The sequence below is a fragment of the Manacus candei genome, unplaced genomic scaffold (genome assembly GCF_025592945.1).
Source record: "Manacus candei isolate 608988 ecotype Guabito, Panama unplaced genomic scaffold, ASM2559294v1 h1tg000067l, whole genome shotgun sequence".
Lineage (NCBI taxonomy): Eukaryota > Metazoa > Chordata > Aves > Passeriformes > Pipridae > Manacus > Manacus candei.
In genome coordinates, this window is record NW_026138115.1 from 10,552,231 (window position 1) to 10,570,926 (window position 18,696).

General features: G+C 40.8%; 1 protein-coding gene across 12 annotated transcripts in view; it reads right to left on the minus strand.

Moving 5' to 3' along the window:
- The window catches only part of TTLL5 (tubulin tyrosine ligase like 5), a 137,319-nt gene that overhangs the window by 105,499 nt on the left and 13,124 nt on the right, over nucleotides 1-18,696 (minus strand). For 11 of the 12 annotated variants that reach the window (XR_007907607.1, XR_007907608.1, XR_007907609.1 and 8 more), the window contains 3 exons: nucleotides 6,537-6,638; nucleotides 6,324-6,415; nucleotides 4,187-4,294 (listed from right to left, as the gene is read on the minus strand). Coding sequence is in view for 8 of the 12 variants with exons in the window: in XM_051806737.1 (XP_051662697.1) it covers nucleotides 4,187-4,294; nucleotides 6,324-6,415; nucleotides 6,537-6,638 (302 nt within the window). In the remaining 4 variants the exon portion in view is untranslated. The remainder of the gene's footprint in view (nucleotides 1-4,186; nucleotides 4,295-6,323; nucleotides 6,416-6,536; nucleotides 6,639-18,696) is intronic. The other variant, XM_051806739.1, reaches the window with a different exon arrangement.

The following is an 18,696-nucleotide window of genomic DNA, read 5'->3' on the forward strand; positions in this document are numbered from 1 at the left end:
TATTAGCCCAAGTTCTTCTGATTTTAAGCTCCCAAACTCCAAGAAGTTTAGCTGCAAGAAAACCAGGAGACAAGAATAATCTGGTGTTCCTTATTTTCATGTTCTTGTCTATCTGCCAAAGACCTTAATGTCACTACAAGAACCAGTGGCAGTAAAAGATGGAATGAGAAGCCAGGACTGATTCAGACTTTGGTAACACATCAGTCCACTGATGATAAATTGGCAATGCTAGTCATTTCTTTATGACTGTTTTTGGAAGATTTAACTCTTTCTAGGTCTGCCCCAGCATCCTGAGAGAGAAAACTGGTGCTACCAAGCTGAGGACAGCTTCCTAAAGAAATCAGAAAGCTTCTGCAGCAACAGGGATCTTGAATCTTTCAGCTGAGCTCTGGGTGCTAAATCACCAACAATCAGTTAGGTACCATTTAGAGCCATGAAGTGATGAGTAGAAAGATCAGTGCAGGGATAGACCCCCTATTCCTATAGTACCTATGACTAAAAGACCTATCCTTTGAAGTCATTTTACCTCTCCAGGTCAGCTGACAGTTTTGTTAAATTTGAAGATATAGTTACATGACAAAACCTACTTTGCTCATTAGATAATCACAATACCTGTCTTGAAAGGTACAGGCCTCCTGAATCTGATCATAGCCAGAGGACTCTAAGGACAACCTTTTTCAGATTCCAAATGGCATCTTTACATACCAGCTTTAAAGCGAAGACTGATGGTAAGGCTATAAAAATAGAATGAATTAAGCTTTGCAAAAAAAGGTAAGGGAAGGGAATCCCTATTCAGCTTTCCTGTGACATGTCATCTAAGAAACCAGAAAAACATAGGGAATATGCACAGTATATGTATGGCTGACCCAAGTCACTAGACAGAGACTTACCTCATGTCAAGCAAGTGTATACAGAAATTCCTTAAGAATATCAAATTTTTAGTGCCCTGCAAAAGTCGTTACGGAACAGGTCAGCATTGTTCAATCCTACAAAAGACTTCCCCCAAATAGGTCAACTGCTACTATTAAGAAAATAAAATGTTCATAAAGAACAGCAACAGAATTGGTGCTTGAGAAACTGGTGATTAGATATAAATGAAGACTTTTTTTAAGCATTTAGCTCCAGGTCAGCACCACTAAAGTAGTACAGTAGCTTATTGTTTGTTCTATACCATCTTAACGTAGGTGTGATTACAAGCATAAGCCTGACCAATTTGGCCTTAGGACACAGAAGCAGCTAAATTAGAAACTCATTGCTCTGGTGGGATCAATATGCCCATTACCCTACCCTGCCTTCTTGATTGCAGAAGAGCTCAACAGTGTCACAGCTGGCTTGACTAGAACTGTGAATAAATCAGGGGACTTCAATCTATTGCTTCTTCAGGCTCATATTTCAGTGAGGGCAGAAAATCCAGTACTACACTGGATGCTGGCAAAAATATGTGCTGCACCCAAATGCCTTCATTTCATGCCCTGCTAAACCATCCTACAGGGGGATTTTTCAGACTGTCTGAAAGCAGGCCTCACTGCCTTTTCTAGCCTATCCAGAAGTGCTTACTTCAGGAGGGAGAACAATGCAGTCTTTAATTGGCTTGGGTATACACATTGCTATTGTACCTCCTGATCTCACACTGAGACATCACATCCCTCAATGTCAGTGCAAAATCTAGCTTCCTCTTAAAGAAGGCTCCAGAGGCAACCAACAACTCAACTGGTTACGAACTTCAGGACAATGCAGTGGTTTGGAGACCTGCAGGATGCCCTCCTCTGGAGCTACTTACTCATTAAGACAGGCTTTACTAGGAGCTTAATTTTACATGAGGTATTATTAGCTAATTACAAAGAACAAAATAGAGGTTTGAGATCACTTTGTTAATAACAGTGCATGAACAGGGCAACAAAATCATGTAGTACTTGCACTGCTTCCTGTGATGCACTTCAGAAGACCAAAACTGAGCATCCCAAGTCTTCTGAAAACTGGTTATTACTGGAATGCAGTAAACAGCTCACGTTACATAGCCAAATTGGAACTCACTACAGTCTTTCAAACTGTCAGCAGCACTCCACTTTGACATTAAAAAAGAATCATCCTGACCTACCACTCTCACTTTCTAGGCAAGCATTGGTAGCTGAAATCGCACTATCTCCCTGGTCTTATTTTAGAAAATGCAGAAGGCATGAATGACTTCTTTTCCTTTAAATCTAGAAAACAAGTACATTACACATAAAAACATCTACTTGGAAAAGGACTGAAGAACCACTAACTTGTTGGAGAAGTGGTCAACCCCATCTAGACAAATAATAGTTATAATTTAATTTTTAGCAAGAAGGTGGCAATTGTACAGGAATCTTATTCCCTAAAACAGCTTTACAAAAACTAGAGTAGAATACACAGTTATATTTTTTAGAAGTTTTCCAAACAAGGTCCACCTCTGCATTTGAATCTCAGATAAAGGTTTCTGAAGTCTGAGATACTTTTCAAACGATGGGCCCTTCTCAGGGGACACATGCAGTTCATTGTTCACACCCAGAATGAAAAAAGAAAAACTAAAAGAGTTGTGAGACTCTGCATGCTGGCCTTGAAATCTTCATTCCCAGTTCTCTCCTTCACATTAACAGCTATGCACTGAGCCATTCTGAACATCTCCAGCCAGAAAAAGTGTCTTTTTATAACAGGGTTAAAAGTGGCACAACCAAAGAGTGTCAGAACAAGAAACACTGGTGACAAATGAGCCATGCAGCATGACGACAGTTCAAATCCTTGGGACAAGGACCCTCACTTAACTGTGGGGGAAGGTGGCAAAAAGTACTGAGCTCTGGAAATGCCTAAGGCTCCCTAGGGAAGCAGTATGGCTCCTACTTAAGCTCTCTTTCCTGGGAAGCTCTTAATTTATGTTTACACTGAAATAGATGGAACAAAACAGTTTATTTGTGGGGGAGCATCTAAGAGGGTGGTTAGTGCAGCCCTGGGGAGGCAGCAGGAAGTGGGATAACCTCAGAGCCAGGCCCAGCAGAAAGTACACGAGGAACATTAGTTTCCATATACACAGTTCAGAGGAATTGAGAGACAACTGAGGGAGGAAAAGGGAGAAGACAAAAAAGAGGCAGTTGAAGTTTCTTTGGTGTGCTTTTTTTTTTTAAATCCAGTTGTTGATAGTTCAGGAGTAACCAATAAAGTGCTATTTCACTGAAACTATTATTTAACTCATAAATCTCCATGCATGACAAGGTCCTTCAGCTTGGAACAAAGACATTGGGATCTGTCTCATCACCCCCAAATATCCAAAGATAACAGCATTTATACAGGAGTGTTGAAAGCTACAGAAGTGTCAATATCTAAAGTGCAGTGCAAGGACCACATAAATGGATTTACTTTACCTGTCCCATCTAGTTTATGTGATACCTAAACACCGGATAGCTTAAGCCAAGCTTGGTCTTTGGCTTAAGCATTGATTGGGACTCCATCTTTGTGCATGTATCCACATGAGCAAAGGATGGCTATGAGCAGAAGGAGGCCTCTTTAGGGAAGGCTGGGAAGCAGCCACTGGAAAGTGGGAGAAGGCACACTGTGGTACCAGCCGCTGCTTTCTGGACCTCGTCCCAGCAGCTGCTGCCAGCGAGCTCTCAAATCCCTTTGCCAGCACATAGTTGTGCTTCCAGCGCCTGCCAGGAATGGGCTCTGACGCCACCCTGTGGCCTTCTCGCACAAGCACAAACCATTCACCACCACCATCATTCCAGGCACCGCGCTTCACCTCTCTCCCTAATCCTCAGACGCACGTAGGAAAATGCAGAACTACATTGTTTCAGGTGGCTCAACTGAAAACATCAAATGCTCTAAAAGTGTGTTTAATCATCCACAGCAACCCTTTGCGAGGGCACTAGTGGGTCAGTAACTTCAACTTCCCAGTGCTTCCCCAGTTCCCTTTCAAGTCCCTTTTCATCACCCCATCTTCATTTTCTATCACGAGATTTTGATGACTGACACTGGTACAGGGTCAACTAAGATCTAGCATCCCCTGCCCTCACAGAGGCCTATAATGAGGAGAAATAAAATCAAAACAAAACAACCAAAACAGTTTCCAGCTTTCTAGAATTACAAATTGCATATTTCTCTAGCATCACAAAGCTGGAGGTTTCAAACAGTAGTCAAGAGGCAATGAACAAAGATGTCCCCAATGCCTTACCAAAGCAGCTGCCACGATGTGAAAGAAAACTTTTACAAGCTGAGGCAATGGACAGCTCAGCAGAAACTACAGTCTTGATAATCAGGTCCTCCACGTTGGCCATCAGTGCTGCAAGGAGGGGAGGAGGGGAGAAAAAAAAAGGAAAAAGCAGATTGTGAAGTAAAACATAATATCTAGAAAGGCATGAGAATACGCATATGGATAGATACCTTTGTGAATCAAAGCACATAAGAGCCTATGGATGACAAAGCAATGATGTTTAGAAATCCATTCAAGCATAAGTATATAGATACATGCAAAAGTATGCTAGTGCAAAAATACTCACAAATGAGAATGATAAATGTGAGTATAGGTACAGTGCAGGTAAGCAGAAACATATGGCAAATACATCAGCACAAGTCAGCTGGAGTATGACCACTGCCCACTCAGAGGATTAGGAAAGATTAAACCAGAGTGGGTTAGTGAGACAAACGCTTAAATAAACCATAGTCTCCAAGATATAAAAATTTTTCTTGTGGACTTTCATGAAATAACTGTTCTGTGATGTTGCACCTTCCTCTAAAGCAGCTGTTCATAAATCTTTTCAAAATTATATGCTGGTGACAGCTTCCAGTCCTGCTGACCTACAGATAACCTGCAATAAGAAAGCATTTGCAGCTCCCGCATGAGCCTATGAACAGAGCTCCGGAACAGGAGTCTAAGCAGACAGAGGGAGGAAAAGACAAGAAAAGATGGATATTAGATGCAGACCTGGATTCTACACTGGGCTTGGGATGAGTCATGCGATAGAAAGAACACTACACTTAGGTTCTGTTTTCAAGGACAAGCAATAGAGAAGTGAGAGGAGAAAGGAATGAACAAATACTAGAGTCCTGCTCTCAAAAGTTAGTAGGGATGAAAGGACAGCCTTCCCCACCCCTCAAAGGAGCACAAGCAAATCCACACAGACAGAGGTAATCCCTACTTCAAAGAGAATCTACTACAAATCACTTGACTAGAGAGTTTGCTTTAGGCCTAGAAGTGCTATTTCTCATGCTCAGATGATGACATGCAGGGATCTGAACAATTACAGAAGGAGTATACAAGCAAATTTAGATGTGAATTTCTGTACTAGAAGACAACTAAGTGAAGCCAACACAGCATAGAAACATCCCAGTGCACATAAACATTCTAAAGCACAAAAATCTTGCCAGCCCAGAAAAGGCCAGCATTTTCCAGCCAGCATTCTACCTCCCTATGACTAGAATCAGATGCATCAGAGAAAGGTGCAAGAAGCCTTTTAATGTATAGTTAAAGAAACCTGTTTGCATTGCTCAGCAGTTCACTTAATAATTAGGAGGGTACATTTTATACTTCAGGTTGGGGTGAGGTGTGGAAATGTATCAATATAAATAACTATGCGCTCACGGCTTGCTGCATACAAATCATGCAAGTGATTGGACAGCCATGCACACACATGATGGAGGAAAAAGCCTACTGCCATCTGAAAGCCAGATTCAAACCCCTTTATCCAACATCTAAGTGTTCCCTGGCAACATTTGCAATATGGGCCATAGCTGCTATCAGTAGTTTAACTGATGCCTTAGTATCACAGGCAATTTATCCCTTAAAGGATATACCCGGATTCTGCTCTGCAGATGCATTTACTCCCAGCAGACCTGGCAAAGGTGTGGAAGAGGGAGCTGTTTTATATGAAACACAGACTGAAATGAAAACACTCAGCAAAAACCTGAGCCATGGAAAGATGACACCACATCCAAGAGTCATTCAGACTGGCACAGTTCTCCAGAGGTTGGTCACTCATCAGACTGAACAGGCCATGGGAGCAGTAGAGGGAGGGAAGCTTTTAGAAGGAATGGAATGACCTTAAGAAACGGGAAATGTAGGTAAAACATTAAGAAACACACTCTGAGGAAGTCTCAGAATACTATTTGCAAAAAGGAAGGGGTTATGCCTCATCTCTGGGGATAGGGAATAAATGCACAGCTCTAATGCTAGAATAAGGAACAATGCTTCCCTCCACCCTTCTCTGGTGCTAATTGGGACTCACTGGGGCTCATCCTTGACTTTTTAGGATTCACACTAGTGAGATGATTAAGATCCAACAAAGGAATAAAAGAACAAGATCTGTACTGACCTGCAGTGTCTCTCCCCTCTTGTTTTAAGTACCTCAGCATTGCACTCATGCTCCACTTGTTTCCATAATCCTCTACTTCAGGATCGTCACAGCTAAAAATAAAAGAAAGAAGCAGATTAACACCACTGGTCTACCTCTATGGATCAGCATTAAACCAACTTAGGTAAACTGACCCAACCTCTAGAGATCAAGTTCCATTTTCCAGCCAAGTACCTGACATAATCTCCACTCTTCTTGTTGACACTGTAGTTGGTCAGATGCATGAACTGGTTTTTAATGTTCTTGGATGCCTGGTCATACCTCACTGTTGCAAACCTGTAAAGAGGGATAAAGATTAAGAGTCTTTCTTAAAAAAGTGGCATGCTTGCTAGGTACAGCAAGCATGTCACTACAGACCACAGAACACTAAACAGACCACTCAACAGCAACAGCTAGGGACAGAATGCATGCAATGAGACTTCATTAAATGAAACCTCTCCACATAAAAAATACAGTTCATCCTCAAGGGACACATCCAGGTGCATTTAGTTTGTTTTCCAGTGTCTTAGAGAAAGAAGTTCTTTCTCCTAGGAGCTTTCACAGTTTAACAGTCTACACATCATGCTAGACATTTTTTTAGATTTCCTTAACTTGCAGTCCCTGGACTTTCTGGCCACATAGGCCACTTTGCTTTAGACAGTAAGTGCCACAATAGGACCTACCATGAATACTTAAGATCCACTGGTCCTGGGAAACACACACATTCAGAGCACTCACACTACATATGCATACCACAGCCAGTATTTCCTGAAGCCTCATACAGGCATGTATTTTGTGAACTCAATATGGACATCTTAGGAAAGAGTGGAAACAGATTTCTACCACCGACAACTACACAGCCTACAACTGCCAATCCATTTTCTCAAGAGGCATCCACAAAACCAAGTACAACCTAAATGCCAGACCAATTGGTCCAATAAGGCAGCATCTGCTCCAAGATGCTGTCGTTCTTAGGGACTATGCAGCCCTTCATATCTCAAATATGTCACCTAGATGAGTACAGGGAAGATCACAATGAGGAGTAAGACATTGCTACAAGCTTATCTGGGCTCCATATGAACCCTGCTACAGCCAACAATTACACAGTGAAATCAGCCTGTTTACTGTAGAAACAGTGGCAACCTCCTGATTGAAAGGTATTACCTTACAGTGTAACCAAGTACCCCACCACCACTCCCTTAGCCATGCCCTACCATCACCGATGTTTGTGTTGAAATGAATCAAATAATTGATTCAACTGAAAAATAGCCCAGGATTTTGTTTTGTAAGGTTTTGGGGATTGTTTTGGGTTTGTGGTTTTTTTTTTTGAGTTGAGGTGCAAGGCAGAGGGAATAGAATGTAAAAGAGAGAAGGATGCCAAGGGACAAAGCTAGATCATGCTCCCCGATCTGGCTACAAAGTTAAAACTTTATAAGCATTTTTTTCCTATTTTTCCAGTGGCCACTGGAACTATCCAAACTCCAAACTCTTTCCTCAGCTATCCACTTTCATTTTACCTGTACAAGAGCATCTGTGCTGCACAGCAAGCCATCTAAAGCCAGTCTTTTTTACTGAAATATGTATTAAACCGGATCAGGTCACTGCATGGGTACAGAAACTCTTGTGGTGACACAACACAGTGGACACCACAAGCCTCTAAAAGAGCACAGGAATAGAGCACAAAATTGCACTGAAACAATTTAGTAATCTTATCAACAGGACATCTCTTTAAGAAGAGGTTGAATGAATGTTGAAACAATATAAGCTTCTGGGGGAGGAGAAGGAGCTTCCTGCAACCAACTGCTAGTTGCTCATGCTACCCCTCCACTGCCATTTGCAGTCAAAGGAGAACCGATCATACACCTGTGTCAGAAAAGGAAAGGGTCAAAATGAGAATGAGAACAGCGGTCTGGAAGAGTTTTCTCTCATGAAGAGTCCTCAGGAAGGACTGTTTCTCTTCATAGCCATGCCAATTTAAAATGTTTAAAATTACATCTTGTGCAAAAGTTGCTTTCTAAATCTGTAGTTGCATGATCAGCCTTTGTCAGCCTACAGATGTACTGCAGCTGAAAGCTCATCACCTGCTGAGGTGCACACTCCAGACACTGTACTTCATCTGCTTCACAAATCAGGTAGCCACAGGCAAGTCAGATCACTTCACAGATCTGACTGAACAACCACTTGAGCACATTACAGAAAGATACCAATTAACTTTCAATCAGATGCAGGTACATCCTCTTTCAAACATAGCAGTGTTAGGATACAGAGTCAGAACAGAAAGTGGGGAGTGCCTCCATTTAGGGTCAGGTCACCAAACAACTTTAAAAAAAAAAAATCAAACATTAAGCAGATGATAATACTATTTGTGGTGACATTTGCAAAATCTTACATCTAGACAAGGACATGTTATCAAGTTAAATGTAATGGAATAGAATGTGAATATAATGTAATAGAATAGATGCAGTTGGAAAGGACCTGCAATGATCATTCAGCTCAACAGTACTCATTTGCTTATGCTGCATGTAATCCTGATTCAATACATATTTTAGACCTCAGACTTTGGAGAAAAATAAATAAAACAAAAAATTGAGAGCAGAAACCAGGGCATCTGGTTGGAATAATGACTAGTATAAGACACTGATAATCACCAGAGATCTAACAGCAAGCATGTTCCAGTTCAAAAAAAAAAAACAACCAACCCCAACCAACCACTAACAACCAAAAAACAAAACAAATTAATGAGAGGAAAAACACCTTCACTCTGACAATCCTTCTGTCCCACAACAGCTTAAAGTGCCAATGTCTCAAAAGAGAAAAAGGGGAGTAAGAAAGGGTAAAGTCAAACACATGCTATCCAAAGAAGCCCCAGCAAGAGGAAAAGTATGTACCACAGAGGGCAGGATTAGCTGCAATAAAAGAGGAGTAGATATGGGTGAAGTCTCAGTGCAGGAAAAAGGAGTGTTCAAGAAGAATGGAAGAGGAAGAGAGGGAGGGAAATTTGGATCACCTAGTTATGCAATGAAGTTAATGTCCAGAAAAGAATGCATCTCCAATTTGCTTTATTAATAGTCATCTCTCTTCATCCTTCCCCTATTATTTTCCATAGTTCAGAAGAATCTGAACTATAAAAAGACATCTAACAAGTTACACCCGAAAAAAAAAATAATCCTTCCTTTAGAAAGAACTGTCAAAAAGCCAAAGACTTTATTTCTCGATGAAAATGAAGTCACTACTTCCCTTACTTAGTAGCCATTTTGAGAAATAACTTTCCACAAGAACTATAGCAGCAAATCAACGAAGATGCTCATCAGATTAAACTTATCCTTAAATACAAACACGGAAGCGAGGGGGAGGAACCCTCCATGATGTAAGTGGCAAAGTTAAGAGTGAAAAATATTTTGCACCGTATTTTTCCCAACTTTAACTACATTTGAAATCAGAGCATCTGGCAACAGAAAAGAGTTTGGAAGTTTGGATCCCCTTTCCACATATTTCCACAGCTTAAAGTATTTGAATTTCTTCTCAGTTTAACTGAAAGTTTCCAGGATTTAGCACTTCTGTTTTGAAAACAGTGACAACAGTCCTACCATGTATTTTGTTCTTTATTATGATTTCATTATCTCCATCTTAACAGTAATTTATTGAAAGCATACGGAAAGCATTTGTTGATTATATACTTTCAGCCAGATCCTGGAAGATACTGAGCACAAATAGCAAGCCATTACAGGAAGTCATGGCTCCCTCAGTACTTCAAAGCAGAGGACATTTAGGTTTACCATGCTTTTTGGCTTATGTTTTTAATTGTTCATACTCAGAAATATAAGAATATGAACCCTGGCAGACACAGACAATACTTTAGAGAACAGTATTTCTGTACCTTGCAAATGTTTGCATTAGCTTCCTTCTACAGAGCCCATCCTTAATTATTAGGTGATCTGAGCTCCATGCCCACAGAATTCACATTTCCATGGGGACTGACTATTCAGAAGGTATTTCATTGTGTTCCACAGTTCTCAGTACAAAAACTTTCTCTTTTATTAGGATGCTACCATCTTAAGGGACATCATGGGCCACCTCAGCAATGCATCAAAAAAACCCAAAACAAAACATTTAATGACTCAAATCTACTATCAAAAAACCCCCAAGTTTTATACAACAGAATTCAATGCCAGTTTTAATACATTCACCCAGAGCTAATCTGACTAGCCTCATGCTAAGTGCAAGTCTGCAAATAGAAAATACAAGTTATTTCTAGAGCTTCTATCAATAGTCTCTGGATGTCAGAATGGTAACAGATCACAAGTACAACGCTGGCAATAGTCCACACTCCTTATACTTGTGTTTTGCACTTGCTTTGGATGGAAGACTGTTACTACCTCTGAAATACCAGTTACAATTACTGTCAGTACTCTATAGCTCTACAGCTTTTCATATTATACTTTACTGTACCTTTCTTCCACTGTAGTAACTAGGCTACTCATCCACCACACTTGTTCTCTCCAGGAAAGAAAAGGAATTTGCATGCTATAGAATGTCTTGCATCAACAGAAATTTACACGCTATTTTTGGAGAAACCAAAGTCATAGAAAAAGGCCGTATAGTAAGAGTGAAAGGTAGGAAAACACCAGTGCTTGTAAAATCTTCAAGGTGTTAACCTGAGATTAGAATAAACTCTTGAGAAATCTTGCAATCTTTTAGAAGATGATTCTATTTCAGGGTTTTGCTCTTTTCCAATTTCATTCTGGGCCTCTACTCTTTTCCAATTTTATTCTGGGCCACTACTAAGAATAGAATACGTGTCACTTAAAAGATAAGGGTTAAGATCCTAAAAGCAATTCAGAAACTATGTGCTAACTAGGCACAGAAAATCAAGGGTAAGCTTGATGTTTTCCCAGTAACAAAATTTACCACAAGCATATGCTGCAATTTCTGCATGAGCTATTTTCATAAACACTAAAGGCTTCATGCCCAGGTGTCTCATATTGCTTTAATCCAGCCAAAGTGATGAAGGCACAAGTAAGTGAGTCCAGATCATCATCTGCCAGGATAGGACTGTTTTGAGCCAAAGCATTACTCGTGGATGCTGCTATGTGGGAGCCTGCAATTAGACAGGAATCCAAGAGTACTCTTAAACCAGAGGCTGGATTGTCCACACGTGGAGGTACATCTTCAGCCAAAAGAGTCTATTTTATCAAGTGAAACTCTTTTAAACACTATCTTCTGCTTACTAATACCATCTCTTCTTGCTCTGCTTCAAGCAACTGTCATTTTCCCCCCACTGTGATCTGTTCCTGTCCAAGTTATGGACTACTCCATAGGCCTTGCAATGCACAGACCCAAACAGACTTAACAGGCACTGTTGATAATGTGTGTGGGCTGAATGGTTCAACAACTGGATTCATATTGCTTTTAATTCTTACAAAGAATTTTCCTGTAGGACTTGTCAAGTGAAAAAAAATTAGGAAAAGGAGAAGTTTTCCACTATTAGACAGGAAGGTCTTCTGCCACTTCACTGCATTCTTCTGACCCCACTTCACCTAAACCAGAAAATCTTACTGTTAACAACATGAAATGTTATGTAGGTAGCCAAGAAAGGAATGAATGTCTGTTCTATATCCACCATCAGAAGGGTATCAACTCTGTTTTGGCCTGAATTCAGATTTGCTTTCTCCATAATGCAAATTCTAACCACCAGTTTTCAAAGTTGAATCACTGAACTTTCTTTAACCTGCCAATGTACTTAAAGAATGTGCAGAAGAAACAGGATGCAAGAGGAATGGCCCCTATCACGATATCAACCTGGTTCATCTCTATGATATGTATTACTCAGAGATAATACAGCTTACAGCAGCAAGAACACAGGAAGCACCTTCCCATGTCCTGTTGTTATGTACTGCTTGTATTCACTGTCTGAACTGAATGACATGATATTCATTTTCATTAACTTGTTTACCTGGCCTTACTGCTCAAAGACCCTCCCCTTGTAATGAATCTTATCCTTTTAAAATATGAGGAAATGGATAAGTTAAGAAAATTAAAGGACACGTATTAACATGACATACAAGAGATTAGATTCCGAAAGCCTCTAAGCAAAAATAGTGTAGGAGAGCTTCTACCCCAAAACTACAGCTGGAAATAGGAAAGGTTAAACTGAGGTTGACTGCTGCCAGTTTGTAATACAGTAATACAGTCTCCCAGGCAGAAGTAGCAGCAATCATATTGTGTGAATAGTCCTGGCAGTCTCTCTCCCTTTCACTGCATCTTCGCTCCCCAGCAGGACAGAAGAGATGCCCTTCATTTCTGAATTCAAAACTTAGAATAGAGAAGTGACACTCGTACTTTCCATTGTTCTGATACACCTCCCCATGTCTCAGCTGGTCACAGCCAAGTCACACTGGCATACGTCAGCTTGGATGAAGACAACAACCAATTCTCTATATCAGGAACTACACACTGCTACAGAGCTCACCTTCAACAATAGCACATTTGCCTTCCCTCTGGTTGTACTTTCTCTTGGAGAGGGAGACAGAGCAATCAGAAGGGTGGCAGTAATAGCAGCAGGCAGCCAGGGCAGCACAAAAAGTAAATCAAGGGAGAAATCCTTATTCTTTCAGACTCCAGAACTACTCTCAATCTCCAGACTAACAGTATACTACCTAGAGATATCCCCACTCCCTGCCTCCCTGTCATGCTTCAGTGTGACCTTTGGTATTCAGATACTGACAGGTTACTGCTCTCCTTCCCCTTCTTGTAAGAGTTCATTATAAGCCTAATAAACAAGCTTAAGCTCCACCTTCAATAAACCATCTACTCCACAAGTGACATGCAAGCTTTTTCCCTGCTCACCTAGCAAACTACAAAACACTTCAAAGCTCACATCGGAAAATCCCCAAATCCACCCCACAAAACTTTGGCCCTAATCCACACCACACACTGACTTAACCCAAAGAACCTACCCTTTTACTGTCACAGTTTCAGGCAGGACATTACCTGAGGGATTGTACACCACTCTTTGCCTTATCTCCAGCATTAGTTCAGGAAATTATTTGACCACAAGACTAAGTTTTGCATGTAATTTTGAAAACATGTAAACTGGGTCATTAAATATTTACTGAAGATGTTACATGGTTTTACATGAAGCTTGGTAGCTATGTAATGCTTAGTTGAGGCATCTAGTCAGGGCCTGGGAAAGGAGGAGGAGAAGATAAAAGACCTCAGAGTGGGAAGAAGGAAAGAATAGTTAATCCCTTTTCTCTCAAACAAGTGCTACAATAATTATAAACTTTTCCATGACTGTACACAGAGTTCCTGCATAAATGCCCTGGAAAGAGTCAGTGTAGTGTTTCTACAAGCATGTTCCACAAATTTTATGCTTGGAGTCACTTTCCCAGTCCCTCGTGTCCCACACACACATTAGACTTTAGCTTCCCTGTTAGTCTATTAGCTGCCACTTTGTTTAGGGAACCCAATTCCCTTACTGTACAGGATGGAAAAAGGAAGTCTAAAGACCATCACAATCCCCTTATCTCCAAATCTCCTACATTATTATCTTTCACAGTATCCATCTGATACATCAGCTAGCAACTGAGTATGAACAGAAACTAAAGCTTGTAAGGGAATTACTAAACATAAAAAGAAGTTTTGGTGACACCAAAGAGTGGCAGAGTTTCTCTAACCAAAGCTGAATAAAATTATTCAAACAGTTCTATGTTAAAGAGCAAGATCCAAGAGCAGTTTTACCAGATGTCTACAGATACAGGAAAAGAAAAGACTTTTTTTTTCCCTGTTTATCTTTTCACAACAAATTTGCATGTTTCCAACTTATGCATTGCCATAGAGAGGTTGTGGTGTCTCCCTCCTTGGAGATATTAAAAAGCCATCTGCACATTGGTTCTGAGCAACCAGACCTAGGTGGCCCTGATTGAGCAAGGGGTTGGATCAGATCCCTTCCAACCTCAGCCACTCTGTGATTCGGTGTTAAACGTTCTCTAGTTCAGACTGTCACCAAGAGTTGACCAGCCTTTATGATTTTTAGTACCCTGTCTGTTAAGCACGACAGTAGGGTCATGTAGTTATACATATACACACATATAATATACACCCAGTTATGCCTGGGTAAACCAGTCCACTACTCAAAGACTCAGAGAATAGTGGGAGAGAAGGAATAATGTGAGGAATGAAAGATGAGGCGGGGTCTATGGAAGAGATAAAAAAATAATTTACTAGTTAGTGTTTAGCGACCTTTCCTTCAGAATTTCCTAAAACATGACATCAAGAAGACAGGTTGCTGGAGCTGACAAGGCACACATCTTTTTACTGGATATGCTAGGTCAGTACTATAATTATATCTTTACAAGATACACAAATATGGCTCAAGGAGCCATTTTTCCACTTTTTTTCTAAACAACTCTTTCAACCAGAAAAGCAGTTTTGATCACGCTCAACAAGAGTACCTTGTTCAAAATGAAATTCTTGTACAAGAATCACATCCTATGCCACAGACAAGTGCCTAGTTATCTACCATGGGAATCAGATTTAACAAGGTCATGACTTAAATATAATTTAAAAAAAAATTAAAATACTTATATTGCCCATATATATAAAAATATATATAGTAAGCTTAGTTGCAACTCTCAAACAGTAGCGGACTGAGGCACAACTACCCCATTTTAGAGAAGAAAATTCAAGGTAAAAAACATGTATCAGGTAACAGGTGTCTGTGAAAGCAGTAAATTTCTATTAAGAGACATATACAGATAGATAGATCTTAATTAAAAACTAAGGAAGTAACATCCTGGTTTGACGCACTATCCACTGGCCCAAAGTCCAGCAAGTACATCTAGCAAGTAACACTGCTCCACAGCTTCTGTGCAAGGCAATGTCTACTGAAGTGGTTGTAGCCAAACCCAGGTGTCCATGCAGAAATGAGTTACACTCCCTAAGAAGCAGAGGCCTGTTGGGCAAGGGTTACTGCAAGGGGGATGGGGCTACTGCAGCCAGCTTGGCCAGCTCTGGCCTAAGTGCAGCCTGTGAGGCAATGTGAATTCCTTGGCTCAAAGTGAACACCTGAATTCTTTGGAAACCACAAGAATCCAGCACAAAAAAGGCAAATAGCCCAGAGAGGCCAGTGTTAATTAGGAAGCCAGGCTACCGAAGGAGGGAGTGCCACAAGGCTGAGTGGTGTGAGCTCAGGTGGCAGCATGGCAGCTGGTTGCAGCTGCTGTCTAACCCCAGAGTGAACTCTCGTGTTCCTCTGGAAAATCTCCCCGGTCTGCTGCTCCTTGGGCCCTTTGCAAGAACATTTGGTTTTCAGCTCAGTTTTGCTTTTTTTTCCCCCCTTTAATCTATTTTTCAGATTCAGTGTAAATCTGAATGAGAAGTTCCTGCTGGGCTAGGACCCTTACAGCTATTCAAGCTCAGAAATAGGGCTGCCTAAACAAGGTAGTTTAGCAAAAAAAGTAGACTATAGAGAAGTCCCCTCCAAACAAAGAGCCATTTCACTATGAATTCCCCACACTAAGTGTCAAGCCTTCATTATGCCTGCAGGTACCAAGCAAGACAGGTCCACCAAGCTCTTTTCTGTCCCATAAGGAAGTACACAGAAGGAAGGGAAGTTAGACAGGAGAGAGAGTTGACAAAACAGGGAAGAGTTACAAACAGCACAAGCTATTCCTGGCCCTATGTTCTCTTCAGCTGTACTTCAGGCACAAGTCAGGCTTGTTATTCCCTACTTGCATGAACACCCCTCCAAAAACCAGCATAATCCACCAATTCAGCAGCTGGCTCTAAGAGCTGCCTTGGGACTCCCCGTAACTGGGCTTGGTGAGTCACCTTCAAAAGCATGTCAAAGTTTATAATTAAGTCTGCAGTTTATTAACAATGTACCTCTTATTCAAAATAGGATACAAAAGGCATGCAATATATTTATTGAAATCACCTGTTTTGGAAGTCTCAAATAAATAAAACTACCTAGATGACCAGATGACTGAATTACACCTTCAGGCAAATCTGGACCAAGCTTGCCACGATCATTTCATTTTCCAAACCTACACTTTCGATGCAAAGGTCCCAGGTACATTTCTCCAGGCTGTGAATCACAGACGACCAATCTAGATTATATTTGTCCTTTCCAGTGGAAAGTTACTAAATATCTGCCAATTGAACAGCAGCACATTCTGTCTACTTTTTTTTTTATGTACTAGAAAAGTGTTCAACACGTTTTTCAATCCAACAGGAGGATCTTAAGTCACCCAATGCCACAAGAAAATCTGAAGCTGAATTGTTATACACATCTGGGTACATATTCTTCCCATCTCCTTCAGAGGAAACTTTTCTCACTCTTCCACATGGAAAATGAAATACAAGGTACAAATGTTGGATCCATAATCCCTTACTTCTCCTCAGCTCTGAAGCCTCAAATTCCACTCTAGATCATGTCATGACACATCTAGCTGTGCCAAAAGAAACTAGGTCTAAAGAAGTATCTAGTCAAACATCACGACTGTGTGTTATACCAAGTCTGTTCCTTTTAAAGATGACTACATCTTACTATTTTCTGATAGCACTCCTTTTCTGATAAGGTCACCAACTTTACTGAAACAGTCAGGTTCCTCTTGGAGTATGCAAAGCATAACACTGGAAGGAAACATAACCTTTCAGACAGACTAAAAAAAAGAAAAAAAAATTAAGAGAACAACCCAGAAGGTCACCCTTACTACAGTTCAGAGACTACCTGTCTTCAGAAAGCAAACTCAAAGCATGGAATTCACCATAGTGCACCAAAAGCACTAGCAGAGGTTGCAAAACCAGATTCCTTTGTTCTGCTGGTGATTTTCACCTTAGATTGCTTCAATATCACCTTTGATTCTAGATCCTGATATTACCTCCCAATTCTCTGCTAAAAATTACTTCTACTCTTAAGCAGTGTAAGTTTTTTTCTTAAACAAAGAATTAAGAACAGCTTCCACCCCAAGGTTAAAACATTTCCCTCTCCATGCACAACTAAAGTTTTGTCCCAGTTTTAAACCAAAGCATTACATGTGAGCAATAAAAGGGTCTCTCCGAGCACTTAACTTGCAGTCAAATGGAACACAAAAAGGCTAAATAGGAAGCCATAATCCAGTAGCTCCAGGTTCCTTAACTCTCATCAACTGAATCTGCAAATCTAGAGCACGGGGAAAATCTGAATGGCTAAAGCTAAAGATCACTAGTGCCATCTGGAGGCCATACAGAACAGCCCACCTGATGTTTTGTCAATCCCTGCTCACCTTGAATGTTGTCCTCCCAAGAGAGCTTGGACAGCACTTGCTGCACGAACACATCAACTCTACAGTCACAGAAGGTGGGAAAAGCTTAAGAGTAATTAAAGATACTGGTTGCAATAAGCTTATACCTATCATGTGAAACCAGTCAACTACAAGGCTGACTGTAGCTGACACTTCAGCAGAAATTGCTCAGTGGGCAGTTGAAGCTTAGTAACAGAACTAGAACTACTCTCCAGAGTCAGGACCTTGGAAGAGAGATAACATCTCATTATTTCCTCTATACCAGTTTCTCAGTTGTACTGGTAGAGCTGACTTATACCACAGAATATATTAAGACACCTAATATCCCATTTATTCTCCATATACTATCTACCTCTCACAGAGAGCTGGAAGATGGGATGCAATTTGAAGGAAAGGATAACTACCATTAGTAATACTGTGGTGTCCTGTTCCACTTCCCTTGTATGTCAACACCATGTGCTTCAAATTTGATTATCATTTAAACAAATGGAATCTAAACACACATAAAACTGTTCAGGATTTCAGAATGCTGAAAAGTGATTTGCAAGTATTACTGCCACACGGGATCTTAGCAAGATAGAGAGTCCAAAATTGTTGAGACTGATGCTTCTGGATGGATATCCAGAAAGAAAGTTTAAGTTAATTGCTCAGGGTTGACTACAACACTGTTTCAAGCTCTAGAATTGAATACTCTGATTGTCAAAAGAACAAAGGAATTCAGCCAGACAGCCTCCAGGTTATCAAGCACAGACTCTGGCTCACAAATTATCACAGAATCATAGAATATCCTGAGTTGGAAGAGGCTCACAAGGATCATCAAAACCCAATGCCTGGTCCCACACAGGACAGCCCAAAGACTCACATCATGTACCTGAAAGTGTCGTCCAAATGCTTCTTGAACTCTGGCAGGCTTGGTGCTGTGACCACTTCCCTGGGAAGCCTGTTCCAGTGCCAAACCACCCTCTGGGTGAAGAACCTTTTCTTAATACCCAACCTAAACCTCCCCTAAGAACAGATCTAACTGTCGTGTTCAACTCCTTAATGCATGGGTATAAAAATAGAGCCAGACT